Genomic DNA, 19,716 nt, shown 5'->3' with positions numbered 1-19,716 from the left:
CATCGCGTTGGCGTGGATTCATCATCATCGTTATTTCTCGGAGGAGTTTGCGCGGTTCGCGCTAGGACTCGCAATGTCTCACTGAGCGTGATGCGTGCTTTAGTTGTGTTTGCTCAGTTCTTTCACACCTACAACTGGTGGTGCCAAAATAATAGCATAAGTTGATTACATTTCTGTGGATGACGCCACCCCCAACTTCCCGGTGCTATCCGTCAACTAGATCGTGACTGAGTGCGCCAGTGCGTGCACAAGTGACGAAGTTTAGGAGTTGGCGGAGCAGGCATACTTTTCTTCAACGATCGCTTTCAGGGATACTTCCACTTTCGCGAGCCGTTCGACTGCCTACGAAGAGCCACGGCGGTCTGACACTATGCCAACAGCGCTTTATTATCGCTCGGAGACGCCAACGCATCCGGCGACAATCTTTCGAAGGTACCGCCAAAAGTGATCGCTTGCAAGGTGTCGGCAGTGGTGGCACTATATTTATTGAAAGAACATTACACGGAAGGTGCTCGAAAAACCTCTCGCGCGGCTCGGGCCTGATCAAACGCATCAGGCAACATTGCACGGGTTTTTCAAGCGTAAGCATTGAAATAAAATAAAATCCTGTACCACTAAACATTTGTTCGTTCTTCCTGTTTGTCGGCTCTTGCGTTTCCCGGCTCTAACGTTTATTTATTATGTTTCCTTCAAAAACGTATCAGCGGGGTTCTACGTATTTAACTTACGAGTGCAAGGTAATGGTCATAATAATGTGCCCTCAACGATGACAATGACACAATTATTCGTGCAATATCACTATGAATAGAAAGCTACGTGTGTGTGTGTGTGTGTGTGTGTGTGTGTGTGTGTGTGTGTGTGTGTGTGTGTGTGTGTGTGTGTGTGTGTGTGTGTGTGTGTGTGTGTGTGTGTGTGTGTGTGTGTGTGTGTGTGCGTGCGTGCGTGCGTGCGTGCGTGCGTGCGTGCGTGCGTGCGTGCGTGCGTGCGTGCGTGCGTGCGTGCGTGTGTCGCAGACGACTCCGAAATTTAAAATTAGTACAGCTAGCTAACAGATCAATTATGATAGCTCTGGGGCAGCATGTTCCTCTATACCGCAGATCTTGGAAGCGCATATCTGCACTTAGCTGATAAGTGAAGTGGAGCTTGCAATATGCTGCCGGAATTACACGTCACATGTTTGTTTTTCTGTGTTTTCAAACGCCAGAACCATCGGTATGATTATGAAGATCGCAGTAGTGGAGGATTCCGGATTAAATTTGGCCAGCTGTAACTTTTTTTTTAATGGGCACTTAAATCTAAGTACACGGGTGTTTTTGCATTTCGCCCCTGTCGAAATGCGGCCGCCGTGATCGAGAATCGAAACCACGCCTGCGTGCTTAGTAGCACAACACTTTAGTCACTGAGCCACTACGGTTGCTCCCATCACATGGTTCCGAGTGGAAGTAAATTTAAACTTCACTTAGCTGTCTTCGCCGCCATCGAAATTTTAACGCTGTTTTCTTGAAGTTAAAGGACCGTGAATTGAACGAACGAGGTGGAAGGTGAGATGCTATTCGCGATATGTAACGATGATGAGTAAACTTTATTTTGGTCCAGAGAACACGCAGGGGAGGCCCCGCGCCACCCGGCTAGTCCCACTGTAGGGACCGCAAAGCCAAGTTTGACGGCCCGATCGCGGGTACTCTTGACGGCCAGGGTTTGGTCGTTGAGAATTTGAGATTGTCTTAATGTTTGCGCAGATCTCAAGAGATCAAGAGATGCTTCCACTCTTTCTTTCACTTGATTATCTTTTTGCTTTCTTATTCTTTCTTTCTGCGTAATACTGCAGGAATTTAGTCAGGGTTAGAAATGAATTTCTGGGGTTTTACGCACCAGAACTGCGATCATGGTTATCTGTCACACTGTAATTGGAAACTCTCAATTAATTTGGGCATCGAAGGTTTTTTTTAAGGTGCACCTATAAAGAAGCGTTTTTTGAACCCACGACAACAAATTCAGCGGCACGACGCCATAGCCACTGGGCTATTGTTGAACGCGAATGGGCAACTAGTGATGTTGCTAATAGTGCTGCTGAAGCAGGTGTGTGGGTGTGTGTGTGGTTGGAGGGAGTAGAGGTATTGGGCAGGCCTACCTTATTTCAGATTGATTGATTGATTGATTGATTGATTGATTGATTGATTGATTGATTGATTGATTGATTGATTGATTGATTGATTGATTGATTGATTGATTGATTGATTGATTCACAGCATAATGCAGTTCAATCTAGGCACTGGCAAGAGGGGGGTGGGGGCACCGTACAAGTAGCGTTCTTTATATATTGTACCTACCGCAATTTTGTTCGGCATCTAAAAACATTAAAATCGCTAAATCGCTATATCGTTAGAGAAGGAAAATCGCGCCAGCTACTGTGTTTTCGAGTAAATCACGGCAGTGATGACACTGCTGAACCTGTAGGTTTTTGTTACTCCTTACCACCACTCTGTATTCATCTTCTTTTTTTTTTTCTTCAGAATACATTTTAATCAGACACAAAAGATATCACTTCCGTCGGCAACAAATCCGTCGCCATGGTACACGCAAGAACTTGACAGCCACGTATATTTGCGTGAAAATTACCACGAAGGCATTGCAAGCCTATCGCAGTCGAAGTCGGTGCAGTGATCTGAAAGAGTTTTGTCATGTTAAGCTTGACTTCGGTTCATCGTTGGAGGTTACTGTCTTCGTCTACAGGCAGTTAAGCCACACTAAAATAAATGATGCCTTAAATACACACAGTGTGGTATAGTAACTCTCGCAAAAGACGGAAAGTCACGGACATTATCAAAAATGCCTGGCGTTTTTATGCACTTGAATACAGCCAGTGCACCCGCTCGTTTTTCACAGTAAAACATAGTCAAACTCACGGCAATCTACTCTGTAGTCGCAGTTGATTGCGTCGTTTGAAAGAGTGGCAGAATTGGCTAGTTGGTGTATCATGACTATTGGCCAAAACTGTAGCCCAGAGCTAAGGACGGCAGAGGCTTTTTTGTCACTTTATATAGTCCTTAGCTTAGCACTACAACCTGTAGCATTTGACTTCCTAGCAAGACACTTTATGCATGCACTAGGTGCTCCGACGAACGGTTCAAATTTTCTGGATACCTTTGCAAGGTCAGGTTAAAAAGTGATTTTTCAAATGCTTTCTTTTTTCTACAACGATCTGCGAACTGTGAGTTTCATTCATTGTTGAATGTCTGGCAAACAATTTTATTCTGTCTCTTCAGTGACAGTTCCTTGTTTCCTTTCTTTATTTTTCTTTCATGCGAAATAGAGGGGTATAGCGCATTTTCCTCTCTTTTCTTTGCGTACAGAAGTTCTACTGCATAATCAGATTATCCAATTTTGCTGTAAGGTGTTTCAATACAACTTCTAAGCCTTATGCGATTTATACGATTTAAAAAATGTTATGTAGTCACGAACATTGCGTCTTATGTCGTAGCCGTGTGCAGCTAATTGCCATTGCAAAAGCATTTCACAACACATGAAATGCACTCTTCTTGCGTAAAGCGGTGGACCTGACAATGACTCCGTGTATTGAATGAAGGACGGGCCATTTTAAGGGCTCGTTTTTCTTTGCTACACACAACATTAATTAGAACTAACAGACAAGAGAGCCAAGGAAAGTATAGGGGATGTTATTTTGTAGTAACTGTGATGTAAGTGTGAAGAAAGTAAAGTGGACCCTTAAAGTTACCCTTCCTTCGTTCATTCATAGCGAGGGTCTCGTTCTGGCAGGACTGAATGCCTTAGGGTAATATACCAGAGAATATTGGTCAGCAGCCAGCTCGTAAAAGAAGATCACGTGCTTTGTGACGCCAGCAGGCAGAAAAAGAGTGTTCCACACTCCCCGTCATGGTGCGGCACTGACTAACACTCCCAAGTCTAAAAATGCACATATATACCCCATAAAGTGGACGGGGGATGACCGCCGGTGTAGCTCAGTTGGTAGAGCATCGGACGTGTTATTCGAAGGCCGCAGGTCGGGTCCCTGCCAGCGGCAAGTTATCTTTTCGTCCACTTTACCTTCCTAACATTTACATCCCAATTACTACAAACTAACATCCCCTGTACTTTCCTTGGCTTTCTTGTCCGTTAGTTCTAATCAATCTTCGTATATTGGTGTCACTTAAATATCCCGCAAATACCATGTCCACATATGATGATAACCTTAATCATTTTAACACGAAAGTGTTTTATGCCTGTGTACACCACGGCTCCACTGACGTATTTCCGTCAAGGATATGACGTTGTAAAGTATAAAGACTACCAGAGGGCAAAGAAAAACACTAGAAGTAGTTCCGTCCCCGGGAATCGAACTTACGACCCCTCGCTCCGCAGCGCGCGGCGCGAAAAGATTAGGCCACAGACGGCACCTTCTACGCCATGCTAACGGCGACCTATTTATGTACAGTGAAACCTCGGTGATACGATCACAGCTCACGAATTTCGGGGTGATACGATTTTTTTTTTTTTGGTCCCGGCCAAGGCCCATTGGCCTGCAATGTAATGAAGTACGGTTGTTGCGAACCGATTTTCACCCTACGACGTTTGATACGAACGTACGCTACCGCCCAGGTACGAAGAGGTCCTGTCCGCGCTGTCGCGGAAGACGCGCCAAGCACGTGCGAGCGCGGGAACGTAAGCGTGGGCATGCGCGCCGCAACTCCAAATCGTCAGAATCACGGTGTAAAAAAAAAAAACACTTTTCTTACGGTCAGATTAAACCTTCATGAACGCGTCACGGCCTCCGAGATTGGCGCGTGAATATTTGAGGCTCTTATTTGCCTCCGTGTGCCTTCGCGTTTAGATTACAGAGGACATTAGCACCATGCTTTTTTTTCTAACGCGTCGATGCGGGCTGCTGTCGTTGTACTGTGTTCACACATGCCTGCCTCGTGCATCAGACATCCCATGAAAGGTGAACGAGGACCGAAAGAAGGCGAGGACGGTCTTGGCGAAGGAGTCAGGCCTCACAACGTTAACATGCGCGACCGTTGAGGTCGCACTTGTGCGGGCACGGCCGTAAATATCCCAAAAAACATCCCCAACACCTCCGCGATAACAAAATCATAACAAAGGACCGTGGTTCTGTAATTTTGTGGCCTTGATCCATCGCGTCAAAGCGCTTCTTTTGTTACTATTGCTGCAGTACTCCGGTGTCATGCAAAAAATGTGACACTTGATAGTTCGCGCTCATCTTCTTCGTTTAGGCGGCGTCCCTTGAGCTCGAGTGGCTTTCGTACGCTCCGTAACACGAGCGCGGACATCACGGTGAAAGCGCGAAACATCCCTTTTCCCCTCAGCACAAGAAAACCGCGCGAGCGGACAGCGGAAGGGCAAGGTTCTCCCTGCGCAAGTATAAGAAGAAGCGAGCGAGCTCGCCGACGACTTTTAAATGCGCCTGTCGCGCTCCTAACGCCATCTCGCTGGTAATGAAGAAACGCTTACAAGCGAAGCCATCTCTGAGTCCGTCCAGCGGTAAAGGGTGTGTATATAACGCTCGCCGTTACCTAGGTGGAGGATCTGCGTTTCGTGGCGTAGTGGCTAGCGTCACTCGCTGCGGAGGAAGAGGTCCCTGGTTCGATTTCGCGCTTCGGAAGCATTTTTCTGAATTACTTTTCTTTGGGGCTTATATATATATATATACACACATACTTATACATATACGGTGCATGACGGCGGCGACGGCAAAATCCAGCCGAGACTGTCCATATAATTGCTATCGCGATAAAAGCATACTAAAATTTAGAAGGGGCTACTGCTGTCGCGGGTCACAACGCCCCTGGTTCACTACCAGGCGCGTTGCCTGCGTATATAGGCGTACGGGCCGTATATTATGGTATCATTGCCGACATCTAAAAACTTAACTGACAATCATTCAGGGTTCTTCTTGACGTTGCTGCGGCCCTGAAAAACAATAAATGAAAATGTACGCCAGCTTTCTTTTGTCGCATGCTAATTTTCCATACTTTCTGGTGATACGAATTTCGGATGATACGAATATTTTTGGTGGTCCCGTGAGCTTTGTATCACCGACGTTTCACTGTATACCATTTGCCGGTGGCGGTACTCAGAGATCGGTGGTAGATCATCGCGTTTTCATTATCACTAGCGAGATGGCGCGAAGGGCTCCAAGAGCGTAAAGTCCCTCTATCGAAGAGCGCGCTTTAAAGGGACCGACAACTGCCCAGAACATGAAATGAGATGACTCCACTGATGGAAAGGTTGTCCGCCGCATTGACTCAAACCAACCCTGTTTTTTTCGTGAGAGATGGATTTATATTTTTATTCCTTAATTGAAAGTCGCGAAAAATGACCTGTGGCGCCTCTGGCGGCAAAAGCATGAGCGATCCGACGAACCCGGCCACGTGACCGTTGATTGCTGTACGCGATTGACGATTTTTTTGTTAGTATTGAAATATTGTTCGTTTCTTTATATTAAAAGTATTACTTCATAAAAATGTACATATAGGCCTGCGTTAATAGTATGCATTAAAGTGGCGCTGCCTTCGCGTGACGTAATGATCCCATGCTCTTCAGCGCGTCTTGAGCAACTTTTCAGCGTGTTCATGCAACCGTGCACGCGGTTTCCAGGCCGCTAAGATTTTGGAGCGATATAGTTTTGCTACCTACACTTCGTCTCAGGAATGACGCGCACTGCTACTCAGCGCGGCTGCCCATATGCGTAGTAACGTTTTCGATGACCTGGCTTGGCTCGTGCATCGAGAGAGTAACGACGCCGGGACAAGCCACCCATGACACAGGCGCAGGCAAGCATGGACGCATGCGCACACAGCGCGGTACAAATACAGGGAACGTGTATAATGCCACATCACCTCATTGTAACAGCTTGTTCTTTCCAAAAATTGTTGAAAAGCTCCAAATAAAGGTGGTTAAGCATAGTTACAGGAATTCCTGCGAAATCAGAACTACGATAGCTTTCACAAATCGCGAGAAGGGCTGGAGGCATCGCTATCAATTCTCAGCGTTGCTGGAGGAAAGGTGCGTCCGTGTTTAGAGCCCTTCAGATCGAAAAATACTGCTTGTAAAATACCTACGTGCTTTTGGGCTTAACTACTGCAGCTACAAACACTGCGAAGGGTGAGCTTTTTGTCGCGCCGTAAAAAAATTGGTCGAGAAAAATCAGTTGTCGGTCCCTTTAAAGATCACCGCCCCACGCGTCGCGATGAGTGCGCGCCTCTACAGGGAGTGGTCGCTCGTGCGCGCGCTTACATCGTGATGGCGGTGGTTTGTACGTCTTGTGCTCTCACCGCAAGTTTGCATTGAGAGCACGAAGCTCGCTTCGCTCACTGCAGCGGCAGCTTTTGCGAAAGGAGCGCGCTGCTCACACAAAAATAAGTTACAACTGTGACAGTTCCCGCTCATCCTGTGTATGTTCGTTCTATGCGTCCTTTCTGCTTGAGCAGCGCGTTGCAAGTTTCGAGCTGCTTGTCGTTCTTCACGTGACATTACAATTTGTTGCTACAGCATTCATTCCTTCGCCCTTGGGGCGAAAGAATGCCCAACAAACGCTCAACTACGTCTGTGGAGACACGTTTCACTTTCGCGTTATACTGATTCCTATGGATCAGCCATGTTTTTTCCCTAAAATCCTCACTTCCTTCTCCTATTGAGTTGAACTTTGCCGTCTGTAATAGGACATGTTTACTAGCGAAAAAGACGAGGACGAGAAGAAGGAATACAGGACAACGCTAGCGTTGTCCTGTATTCCTTCTTCTCGTCCTCGTCTTTTTCGCTAGTAAACATGTCCTATTATTCACGTTACCAACTAGCCCAACTTTCCGCCTTAAATGTTTGCCGTCTGATTTACCGTGACATAAACCACACCGTCAGGGTGAATGCTTCGACCCTCTACGACGTTTCGCTGCTTAGAACTAGGTCTCACAACTCTAGCTTGATTCCCGACCGCGGCGTCTGCAATTCCAACCATGGCGGAATGTAAAAACGCTCGTACGCGATGCTCTGAGTAAAATGAGTTTACGTGTTCAAAAATGATCCGCAACCTTGCATTAAGCCTCCCTCGTAGCTTGCTAAGAAAATTCTGCGAGCAATATAAATGAAGTTTCTATTGGAGGTGGGTGGGATGGAGCTTGTTGTTGAGGATTGATGTTGGTTAGGGCGGGCGTAGTTTCTTGAATGCAGTTTATTTATACATTACACCACCGGCAGATCAGTGTGATAACATGGCAAAGGCGCTGGCTTACCATCCTATCGTAGGGAAGATAGTTGCTGACGTAGAGCAAGTTTGTCCACCAAGAGTTCGCGCAGTTCCTCATCAAGGGGTTCATAATTTCGTGCCAGAGTGGCCCCGAGCCCAGCAGCGGTAGCAACGAAAAGACACCCATCACCAGGAGGTACGAGGGTGTCATTCTGCAATGAAGCACACGTCGAAACACCATACACAAACAGCCATCATGATAGCCACGCACGAGACCGCTTTGAGATATCAGACGCTTCCGCAAGGACACGTCATATTTCGCCGCTAGGCGTCTATATGCTGCACTGACAACACTTTCCAGTCTATCTTCGACGGATCCTCGATAGTCGTCTTCTCTGTCTTTTGTTTTCTGCTCTGTGAATAAAGGATATGCGCGACAGAAAAGGATACACGTGACAAACGCTTACCTCCAGAAACGTTGAAACAGAGATGAAAACACGTTCAATTTTCCTTTCTTTTTCTCCATTCTCGGCCAGTTGGAGTACACGATTAGGAGGCCACTACAAGTAAAAAAGAAATCACTCCAATATACCAACGAAAGAAAATGGTCATTTCGTTTTCTTTTCTCTGCACTTAAAAATTTGCCTCCGATATAACTATAAGCATACCTGATATAGAAGAATGTGTCTACTGGAAGAAAATTTTCGATGGCCGTGAATGGAACGTCAGTATTGAGTTCTTCAAGTGTTTTCAGCCTCTCTGGAAAACAATTTCAATACCGCCAGCGTTACCACAACCTATTGGAACAAAAAGGTGTACGCGTATTTCTTAACAATCCCACTTCAATATCTGGACACACACACACACACACACACACACACAAACACACACAATCAGACTTGTGCGCAGTTTATGTAATCTGATAAAAGTGGACCGAATCGACGATATACAGTCCGCGAAAGAGGAGAGCGTTGTGCATTGGCATCAGATATAAGGTCGTGCATTCAGATGCCGCAGGCAAGCTCCTCATGGTGCGATTTGACGATTCTGTTCATCACGAGTTTCCTTCCCAAGGTTGTTGACAGAGTGTTCACTTCTGCAACTATTGCTTCAGAACGCAACAGTGGAGTTATTGTCCCTCTGTTAAATTTCAGCAACAACAGTTAAGGAGTCTACCTACAGCGCACACAAGGACGACACACAACGACGCATGTACACACCACTGGCTCGCTGCTAAGATATTTATAGTCACTATACGTGATACATATGCCTGTGCAGGTCAACATTCTAAGAATCAAACTGAAAAACAAAAAAGAGAATTGGTACAGTCATGTGTGATGCACTAGTATCATTGGTTAACATCCTTGTTCATCGTACATGGGAACGCTGCTTGCCGACGGCTCTGTTTCAGCGTATTAATCATTATCATCATCACTACTTACGATAATCACCGTCTTCATCATCAGTTCAACGCGTTCATCATTAATATCATGATCATCACCATAAACGTCGACGTGGCTGCTTGCTAATGGCTCTGATTCAACACTTTCATCAGCATCGTTCATTGTCGCTATCATCAACGCGTTAATCCTAATTTTGAACGCTTTCATCATCACCATCATTATCACCATTCAAGGCCCGTTTGCTTGCCCATCTCTATTTCAACGTGTTCGTCATCATCTTTATCGTCGTTTATCAACAAGCAAGAGGGCTTTGCTTGTTGATGGCTCTGCTTCAACGCGCTATTTATCGGTGCTCTCCAAATCGGAACATTTGCTTCCGCTAGTCAGCTCAAAAATAATGTCGTGTAAGTCTTCATCACTTAATACACGTCCCGAAAAAAGCCAATAAATTCGAAGCGTACCTTCCGAAAGGCGTATTGAGCTATATTACAGATAATGTTTTGTGCAGAGCCGCACGGCAACAAAGCAGGTCCTACTACCATGCGGCGTTTTATCAGCTTCTTACACTAACTCGGTATGGTATGCCTGGCGTCCACAAACGTGGACACCGCAGCCACAATTCAACTTGCAAAACTTTGGTCGCTCACAGTGCAACGAAAGTCACACAAAAACAAGATAAACCCTTCCTTTTCTCGAATAAAGCCGAATATTTTAAAAACTCTTACCAATTTAGAGTGAACTTATTAAAAATATGTAAGCATACACCTCTACAGGCGACTCGAGAAGAACGCCATTGTTCTGTGCGCATTACCGCTGTTTGTTCACAGAAGTTGACACGTATAGATGTTTTTATGAAACGCTTAAGTAATTCCAACATTTCAAATCCATTTTTAAGGCGATGCGTTGGCTAGCCTGATCCCAATTCACTGATAGATTTTGACCACATATGTAGTGTGCGCGTTGGGCACTTGTGCATCAGCCCACCCTGAATTTTGCGGTCGCAAAAAGAAAGTAATCCTCCCCGTACGAAACTGATAATGATTTCAGCTGGTATCGAGCTTTCAAGCATTTTTATACTTGTTGTACTGCTAGTTCGTATGCGATCGCACTTTAGTGGCAGCCCTTGGTTAATCATTCGCCTTTTAGACTGCCTCGCACTCTCTCCCTCTCATCCTCCCCCCCCCCCTTTTTTTTTTCGCGTCCAACATCGTCACTGAAATAGGCAATGTAGAACATTCTTGACTATGGCAATCTTCCTTTTTAGGTCTTCGTGTGTTCCTACAAATATTAAGATTCAGGGTTACACACACAGGCCGTCTCACGTAACGTTACCCGAGCTGTCGAAATACTGGCGCGACGTACGGTTATGAAACCTGCGGTTTTGCCGTCATCAGTCCTCCATGCGCTTCCAGGATGCTTCTTGTGTAGTAATCATAAATAATTAAATACGCGAGCTTAAAAATTGAAATAGTCACGCGACTTCCGATTGGAAATCTATCATAGTGTCCTAAAATATTCCATCAAGACGGATCTACTCACTGAAGCGCACGAAAGTGGTGATGTCGCCAAGGAAGTACGTGTGGCCCAGGATGATCCAGAGACAGGACACCACGCGGATTCCGTGCAAAACGCCGAGGCTGGAGCTGCGCCGCGCCGGCTCGAGCAGTTTGCGTGTGTTGGCCAAGAACGAAAACGACAGAGCCAGGTCCCGTGCGAACTCTGCGCGGAAGACAACTTGTTAGTGCGCTTTGACAAGTTCACTCCGCTACCGCGATGCCACTCACCTAACGGCGTTTCGTCACCGCGCGGCTTCTTGGTGGTGTCATGGGGTCCCCAAATGCGATCCACGATCGTCCCCACCGACACGCAAATTACCAGCACTCCCAGGACGCTCCTACGATGGGCATGTTACACTATTCGTGAGATACGTGCTCCGCGCCTCGCAATGCAACTCCGTGAGAAAACTTTAGGCAATGACGTAATTATAACAACGTGACGCATTTAGTTTCTAAAATCTAGCTTTCGCCCTGCACCCGCTCATTATGCTATGTGGATGAAATGCGACTCAGATTTGTGCTGCATTCCTTCGAATTTACGCGCGCGCTAAGGAATCCCACATTGTCATAATTAATTACGGAGTCCTCTACTAGAGCACCTGTCATTTCTGCTAAAATACTACCGACCTTAAGGCTCGTTCACACCTCCGATTAGCACCGGTGACGCGAACAAGTTGGTCGTAAAGCGACTGGTCGCATGTGGTCGCTTCGATCGCAAAGCGACTGCAGTGGCTCAGTCGCTCGCTGCTCGATTTCCAGTCGCGTGGCTGCAGTCGCAAACGTCTGAACCAACCAGGTACGCAGGAACATGACGTCAGCTACCTTTACGAGGCTCTGGTAACGCATTCCATACGCCAGCAGACATAGATCGCCTTGAGTCGCTTTTTAGCCGCCAGTCGCAAATAATCTCGCGACCGGTGCTAGTCGCACGTGTGAACGAATATTTACATTTCATCGAAAACTGAATCCATTTAACTGTCGCGTTGGTATCTCTTGCTTCGCTCTTGAGCAACAAAAAAAAAAAGGAACTGCACCAACTTTTCTAACATAAACGCGCACGAAATTATGACCTTGGAAAAATGTCTTGGTACACTCGCACGTGATATCAGAGTTGCGGGCGCAAGCCACTACGTCGCCCGAATATTGCGACTAAAGTGCTCTCTACTGCACCGCCCAGCATTCGATGTCTTGAAGAAAAAGAACACAGCGGTTCAGAAGAGCAGGTATAAAAGTTGACTTACTTTCAGTAGTGCCTGATACGGTGCAAGTTGACGCGAGTGTCTTGTACACGCACATTTGTACTCACATAACGACTAGCTGTATGGTGTTGGTCTGCCTGGGGCCATCCACTTCGCAGGTTCCAACCCAAGACTTCATCTTTGCCCTCTTCACGACTGCATGCGTGCAAGGAGGAGGTCATACAGAATGTGCAAAACACTCGGAGTGTCACGACGTTCTTATGCTGCTTTTGTTTATACGCTTCGAGGAAAACAGAGCTTACATAGCATCAAACTTAATATATTCTACGTATGGTCTTGCGCGTCGTCTCCAAGAACCTAATATTTAGAGCAGGCACTCTTTTCCAGTCGCGCAAGCGACCCCTCCTCGTTTTCGAAGAAATAGGAAAGCTTTCCTTCGCTTCCATCTCGAATTTTAACGCGGACACAAGCGAGCGCCCATTGGCTGACTTTTCCTCAGTTATCCTTTAAGCTTAGCGACGGTACATGCTCTGCATTTTACAGTATTCTTGCCGCGAACAAGATTCTGTAAGTAAAACCAAATCAACGCTCGAATCCGTGCAGAACTCCTTGGAAGGTTTGGGCATATATCCTTTTAAGCCGCTAAATCATAAACGCCTAAGATTAATTTCTTAGTTACGCTTAGATTGCAACTCAGTTACTGGTAGCCAGGGCTTAAAGTCAGGGGGTGTCCAGGGGGCCCGGACCCCCCCCATTTTTTAAGGACGGCTCGGTGGCCCCTCGGCAGGTGACCTGTAGCACTGCAGCAGTCATTTGACAAGCGCTGGAGTTGACTCTTTTGGCAGTAGTGCCTTGTGCAAAAAAATTCTTACGCTCCAATTTTCTCAATAATGATTTAATCGCGTTTATTCGCTTGTACTGGTTCGAGCAAAACACGAAACCGATATTGTCATACTACTGCACGCATTTCATAGAGACCCTTCACACGACGGGCTACCACCGTGTTCGTCTGAGCTTTTTGGCGCAGTTGCTATTTCACGGAGTACCTGAGCATGAAGCTACCCGCTCGTGGATTGGTGGAGGTTCACCTTGGCCTCTTAATGTTGCCACTCAATCTTCATTCGTTTAATTGTGCATTAAGTGGCTGGTGTAAAACCAAAGACACATGCATGTTGCTTGCTTTTTAGGTAAGTAGACATGAAAATAAAATACAGACTGAGGTTTTCAAAGCCATGAGCAAACGATCTGCGTAGCAACTAGAGTTATTTGCTCTGAGCTCTTATATCTTGAACCCTTTCAATCAGGGTGTCGGAACGAAATGTTTTTCGTTTCGGTTTTAGTTTCGTTCCAGCGCAAAAAGTTCCGTTCCGTTTCTGTTCCGGAACGAAAAAAAAACGTTCCGTAACGGTTCGTAACGGTTTTTTTTTCTTTTGTATGAAAAAAAAAATTGAAGTTAAGACAATCCTAAAAAAACATTGGATTTGTGATGTAGTTACTTGCCCTCCTCTTAAGAAAGAGAGACAAGGGTAAAACACGTTCTTCAGAGGAGCGGAAGTAACTGTACCACGTATTCCTACCAACTAGCACAAACCAGTATGCATTTCAAAGTCATAGTATTTATTTTCTCACAAAAAAAAAAATACGAATTTTTTTAGTGGGCTCAGTGCTTTGTGTCAAGGGAGTGAACACGATCTCAGAAGCAGCACGTCATTGAGTGTACCCTGTGTTGTGCGAGACCGATGTTCTGATAAAAAGATCGCCAGGTCTGCGTGGAACACGCGGAACTGTCACATCAAAAGCTGGAAGAGCGCACTTTGTAGAGCCCGTTGTTGTCTCTTGGGGCAACTAATACAAGTAGACATGCAAGGTACCCACTACGTCATAAATCATCGCAATTTTTCTGAAGTAGCGAAGTTCCCAATATGCCATTTTTCGTCATTCTTCGGAGAATCGCGGTAGCCGCTACACATCTGTAAGGCATTATCTGCACTTTGTGCTGTGGCTGATGATGATGAAGAATTATGGCTGAACACTTTGCAGTGGGTGGGAAGGAGTGTTGCGGAATGGGCGCCTCCATTCCATTCCAATTCTATTCCGGGGAATCAGAACTTGCCGCATTTCCATTCCTTTTAATTCCTCGGAATGAAAAAACTTAGCCCATTCACACTCTGGGAATCACCTGGCAGTTCGATTCCATTCCTGTAATTCCTCAACGTAGGAAAGGCATCTTGATAGTTTTATCGAGTTACGAATGAACGCCCTATAAAGCTGATGTCATCAGATGCATTAAGAACTGCAAAAGTACGCAAAACGCATTACCAAGGTCGAGGGATAGTAGCTTGGTGACATATCTGGTGCAGTACAACCACCCTACTAATTCCCATAGGGGAGTTCTCCCGCTACCTATAGTATTTGCATGGTCAACATGTTTGAACGAATGGTGGTGTTTCAATATTGTTTATGCTTAAATATGTTAATGCTAAAATGACGACATAGCGTATTTTTATGCTGACAAAAGTGCCTTTGCATCGAATACGGAACACTGGGCCGCACTGCTCGTCAGCACTCACGCTTGTCAAGCGCGCCTCGCAAACATGGATGGGGTGAGGAGAACTTTCTGTGTTCGCCTGTGCGCAGGTATGCAATGTCTTCCTTGTCGCAAAGGGTATTTATGTGTGTCGGGTACTAACCTGCTCGTGAGATAAAGATCAGGGTGTGCATAGAGTATTCAGCACTTTCGTGTGGGGGTATCAATGGAAACCAACGCGCAGGGGTAATTTGTTTTTCCCTTCGGTATCTGCTTGGATAATGCATTTGTTTGTACACTTATACCTCGGTTTGTAAGGCGCGTTGCTTATAAATGTACCGCGCTTGTAATCAGCCAAGCCATTTTAAAAATACTGCTTTATTGTTAATTTGCGAGGCTCTGACTTACTAACGTTTGAAGTTTGAAAACAGCACATACACGAAAACGTGCTCTATTTTCGGAAAAAGCCGTAATTCCATTCCCATTCCATTTGGTGCAAAAGACGCTTAATTCCATTCCCATTTCATACCTCCGAGCGTGTCCCCATTCCATTCCTGGGTGGCGAAAATGTGGAATGATTCCGGAGTCATTACAATTCAGGAGTGGCAACTCCGCCACACTGGTGGGAAGCATTAAACCACACATTCTTTGCGCTATTAGCATTGTCTGATGAATGGTTGTTATTTTACTCTTCTGCCACGCTATATTACATATGTTAACGCGATTCCTTGCCCGACATGACGCCTGTATGGAGTATTTTCGCGATGGAGTTACAAGCGGCAGCGTGGCGCTGTGGTGGAAGATCCGACTGCCACGCAGAGGGCGCGGATTAAAATCCCATCCGATCCTAGAATTTTGTGTCTCATTTAATTTTTTCTTATATCAAGCTATAGCGATCACGTACACCGGCGGCGGCGGACAACTATGGCGCCAAAATCGGCTGTTGTGATCTCATAATATCTTTCGCTGTAACAAACTTCAGCGCTGACAATGCCCTCTCCACTTTGGCCTGCTTACAGGCGCGCAAAAGTCCACTTGCGTTAATATAAACATCTCTGGTTGTCACTGTTTTTGTTTTTCGCACAATTTCAACATATCTTTGCCCTGGAATTCCTGTCTGAGGTACGCGCTAATACTACACCCTGAGATATGCTGACATTGCATGAGCTCAGTTCCGAATTACGAAATTTTCTCGTGAACCGAAAAACGATTGAAAAAAATTTCGGTTCCGCTCCGGAACGAAATAATAGATAAAGTTTCGGTTACGTTTTCGTTCCGGTCAAAAATATCGTTTTTTTCGTTTTTCGTTTTCGGTTTTCGTTCCGTTCCGACACTCTGCTTTCAATAACGAGGTATTTCTGAAAAATCGTTGCGGAAATGCCAGCTTTGTTAGTGCTTGATTGGATGGGTACTATAAATAAATGCCCTAAATACACTCGGAATAATATATCCATGTGTAAAACACTCGTAAGCATATTTGTTGAATGACATTTGGCGTTAGTACACACTGTGATCATACCAAACAGCTTCTGTACCTGCCTGTAAGAGTCGTGACCAAACTGACCTTGTAGTAGCACACCAATCTGACCTAGTTGTAATCGGGTGATGCTTATGAAGCGCGAGAAACGCGAGGACAAAGCAGAGATACACACAGGACAAGAGCTTGTCCTGTGTGTATCTCTGCTTTGTATCCTGTGTTGGTCGCCGCCCATTGAGCCCCCCCCCCCTCCAATGATGAGAGACTTTAAGCCCTGTTGGTAGCCACATAAGGCTCCATTGGTACGCTGAAAGACTGCCGCCCTCCCACCACCCTCACTTCATATAATATTTGTCACGTGGCATACTGTACCGTGTCTCCCGAGCTTCTCAAGGTCCTCCTTTTCGCAAAGTGATGGCAAGCAGACGCCTATGCGGATCGGGAAGTACTTGATCCACTTGCCGTAGTTGTAGACCCAGTGCATGAACTGGAATCGCAGAGAAAAAGCCAAAGTACACCGGCATTTATTAAAAAATGATTGCTGATTCCTCTTTTGTAGGAATCGTTCACAACACGAAAATGAAACGTGCGTCCGTAGAAGTAGTTGCGGCTGTGCTGGACGTTAAGAAACACGCAGTGTATATCGCTACTGGGTCAACATGACAGCCTTCTGCACGATTGCATCCATGTTAACACCTACTGCCACATCTCCGCTTAGCGTTTTGATTCGATTCCGCAGTGTCTTTCGTAGCCCAATAAGTTGTTCGACTGAGCGGGTTCGATTTCCGGCCACGGCCACCGCATTTCGATGGGGGTGAAATGCAAAGAACGCTTAGATTTAGGTGCACGTTAAAAGGGGCCCTGTAACACTTTTCCAAGTAATCATCGAATGGATTCATTAAAGGAGTTTATTGCCTCACAGATCGACTGCCGCAAAAGTTATTAGAATCCGTCAAGTACGAGCGGAGTTACAGGGCTTTGTCGCACGCTTTAAGCGCTTTCTCTCTCCTTTCGTATCAGCGAGCGCGCTGAAAGATACGCAGGGGGTGGGGGTGAGGATGACAAGGGGGCAAGAAGCTACGCCCGTTCGTCAGCGATGTAATAATAATAATAATAATAATAATAATAATAATAATAATAATAATAATAATAATAATAATAATAATAATAATAATAATAATAATAATAATTGTTTGGGTTTAACGTCCCAAATCCACGATATGATTCTGAGAGACGCCGCAGTGGAGGGTTCCGGAAATTTCGACCACCTGAGGTTCTTTAACGGGCACCTAAATCTATGTACACGGGCTTCAAGCATTTTCGCCTCCATAGAAAATGCGGCCGCCACGGTCGGGATTCGATCCCGTGATCTGCTGGTCAGCAGTCGTTCGTCAGCGAGCGTCATGACCTTGAACACTTCTTTTTTTTTTCGAAAGCGCGGCTTACTTTTTGTGTGATCGCGAGTGCGTGATTGGCACGTGGCGGCAGCACGCGGCGGCCGCAGTAACTATGCAGCTCACGGTGCTCAAATCAGCCAATGGCCGTGGACTTTGTGTTTATGGCGCTGTCATTTTGGTTTGCGGCATCATTTGTCGAAAGAAGAGGGAGCGATTTCTAGATGACTTTGAGAATTGTAAATTCCAGGCTGCGTGCAATCCGGGGTCCCCCATTACGGCGGGCCCCATAATCATATCCTGGTTTTAGCGAGTAAAATGCCAGGAATTATTATTATTATTAAGCTGTGTCGCGCTCCGATTCATGAATGCTAGAGGCGCAGTTTGTATAGTGCGTGTCTCCCACTTGCGCGTGACACTGAAAGTTGTAAACTCTCCAAGGGCACCTAGCGTGAGAGCTGTTGCGAAGTATGCTCTGCGCCATTATTTACCATTCTGCGGAATAGCGAAACACCCACTACGTGTCTTTGTGTTCTAATTTCGCGCTGCTGTTTTATAGATGGTTGCATTCGTAACTTCGTTACAGTAATCATCCGTTCCCGCGGCCGACAATGGCCTCTACAGGAAAGGGCCGAGGAGGTGTGTTCCTTATAGTGCCTTCTGGGTAAGCCTTCGCAAACGCACATTGCAAAGCGCCGAAAGGCAGCGAAGGATCTGCCCCGCCTTTGCCAAGTGGGATGAGTGATCTGTCTAATGCAGGTGTCGGCACTAATCAATTTTCGCTGTCTCCAGCGTTCGAGAAGCGGCGCAACGAAACTTGGAGTAAGAGGTCTTATATGCAGCCCCTGACAACATATACAGTGCTCGTGCAAGCGAAACACTGATTCGTGTACGCTCGCGTCCAATGATGGCCACTGCACTGAATCGGAGGCTTGAACTCTTTGTAATTTAAACAATACATTACACATTAGCATTCTTGTCATTCTTGGTGCCGAGTGCCCAATGCCGGCCATAAAAGCGGCGCAGCTTTGTCGGAGTCAGTGACGAACAGTGAGTGAATAGTTATAAAAGAAACGGTCCTCTGTCTGCGCGCGTCCGGCATATTACCGTGACCCCAGTTAGAAGGCGCAGCATGTGTACCGAAGCAGCCTTTCTTTGCCCTGCAACCCGTGAGCTCATTAGACTAAAGCGCAGTGGGCCGTTTGCACCACCAGAGTGCGGAAGTGTTTGCATGAGCCGACGACGCTGGTAGAGTGCGGTGCGAGGCTACAGCGGTTCAGTATACGCGCGTAATGTAGCACAGCCGGTTTGGGGCGCGTGGCACGTAGCCGACAGCTTGCGGGAGCCTTGAGCTCCTCACCCTAACGAGGGAGAAGTACAGTCACGCGCCACTAATTTTGGCTTAATCGGCGCCAAATTGTAAGGAAACCTCGATTCCTGACTAAAAAAAAAAAAACTGCCTTAGTGCGCAATGAGTACGCTAAAAGCGTAATGATCGGAGCACTTTCTTGATATTAGCTCATTGTCGGACTTGTGGAGTGAAATTATTATTATTTTTATTATTTTGTTTTCTTTATAATTATCTACATCAATTTTGATTTTACTTGTATCGACCACAAAAAGAGAGTGAGAAGGAGAGCAAGCTCATTATTGAAGTACTGAGAATTCTGGAATTCTGCCGGCATATATACAGGGTGTCCCAGCTATCACGCAGCACGATTTAAAAAAAAGAGGAACGGCGTTACGCGAAGCAAACCTACAGCATATTGCTCCTAGTACAGTGGAGTAGCCACTGCTATTTTTTTCGTTAATGAGGTTTAATTAATTAGTCATAACTATATTTGTAGCTCGACAGGTACTCACCTAATTGTCAAAATGTCAATGAGGCGTATGTAGGCATGTTCAAAGGACATCTAACTGCGCAATATTTAACGGCGTA

General features: G+C 45.9%; 1 protein-coding gene across 1 annotated transcript in view; it reads right to left on the bottom strand.

Moving 5' to 3' along the window:
• Positions 1 to 19,716, bottom strand: part of LOC119398442 (nose resistant to fluoxetine protein 6-like) — an 80,465-nt gene that overhangs the window by 20,173 nt on the left and 40,576 nt on the right. Inside the window, exons 4-10 of the mRNA XM_037665352.2 lie at positions 16,756 to 16,870; positions 12,487 to 12,574; positions 11,409 to 11,518; positions 11,164 to 11,343; positions 8,890 to 8,980; positions 8,689 to 8,781; positions 8,268 to 8,433 (exon numbers count right to left, since the gene is read on the bottom strand). Coding sequence (XP_037521280.1) covers positions 8,268 to 8,433; positions 8,689 to 8,781; positions 8,890 to 8,980; positions 11,164 to 11,343; positions 11,409 to 11,518; positions 12,487 to 12,574; positions 16,756 to 16,870 — 843 coding nt within the window. The remainder of the gene's footprint in view (positions 1 to 8,267; positions 8,434 to 8,688; positions 8,782 to 8,889; positions 8,981 to 11,163; positions 11,344 to 11,408; positions 11,519 to 12,486; positions 12,575 to 16,755; positions 16,871 to 19,716) is intronic.

The sequence above is a fragment of the Rhipicephalus sanguineus genome, chromosome 1 (assembly GCF_013339695.2).
Source record: "Rhipicephalus sanguineus isolate Rsan-2018 chromosome 1, BIME_Rsan_1.4, whole genome shotgun sequence".
In the NCBI taxonomy this organism is placed as follows: domain Eukaryota; kingdom Metazoa; phylum Arthropoda; class Arachnida; order Ixodida; family Ixodidae; genus Rhipicephalus; species Rhipicephalus sanguineus.
Note: the sequence above shows the minus strand (reverse complement) of the source record. Positions and strands in the feature narration are given on the sequence as shown.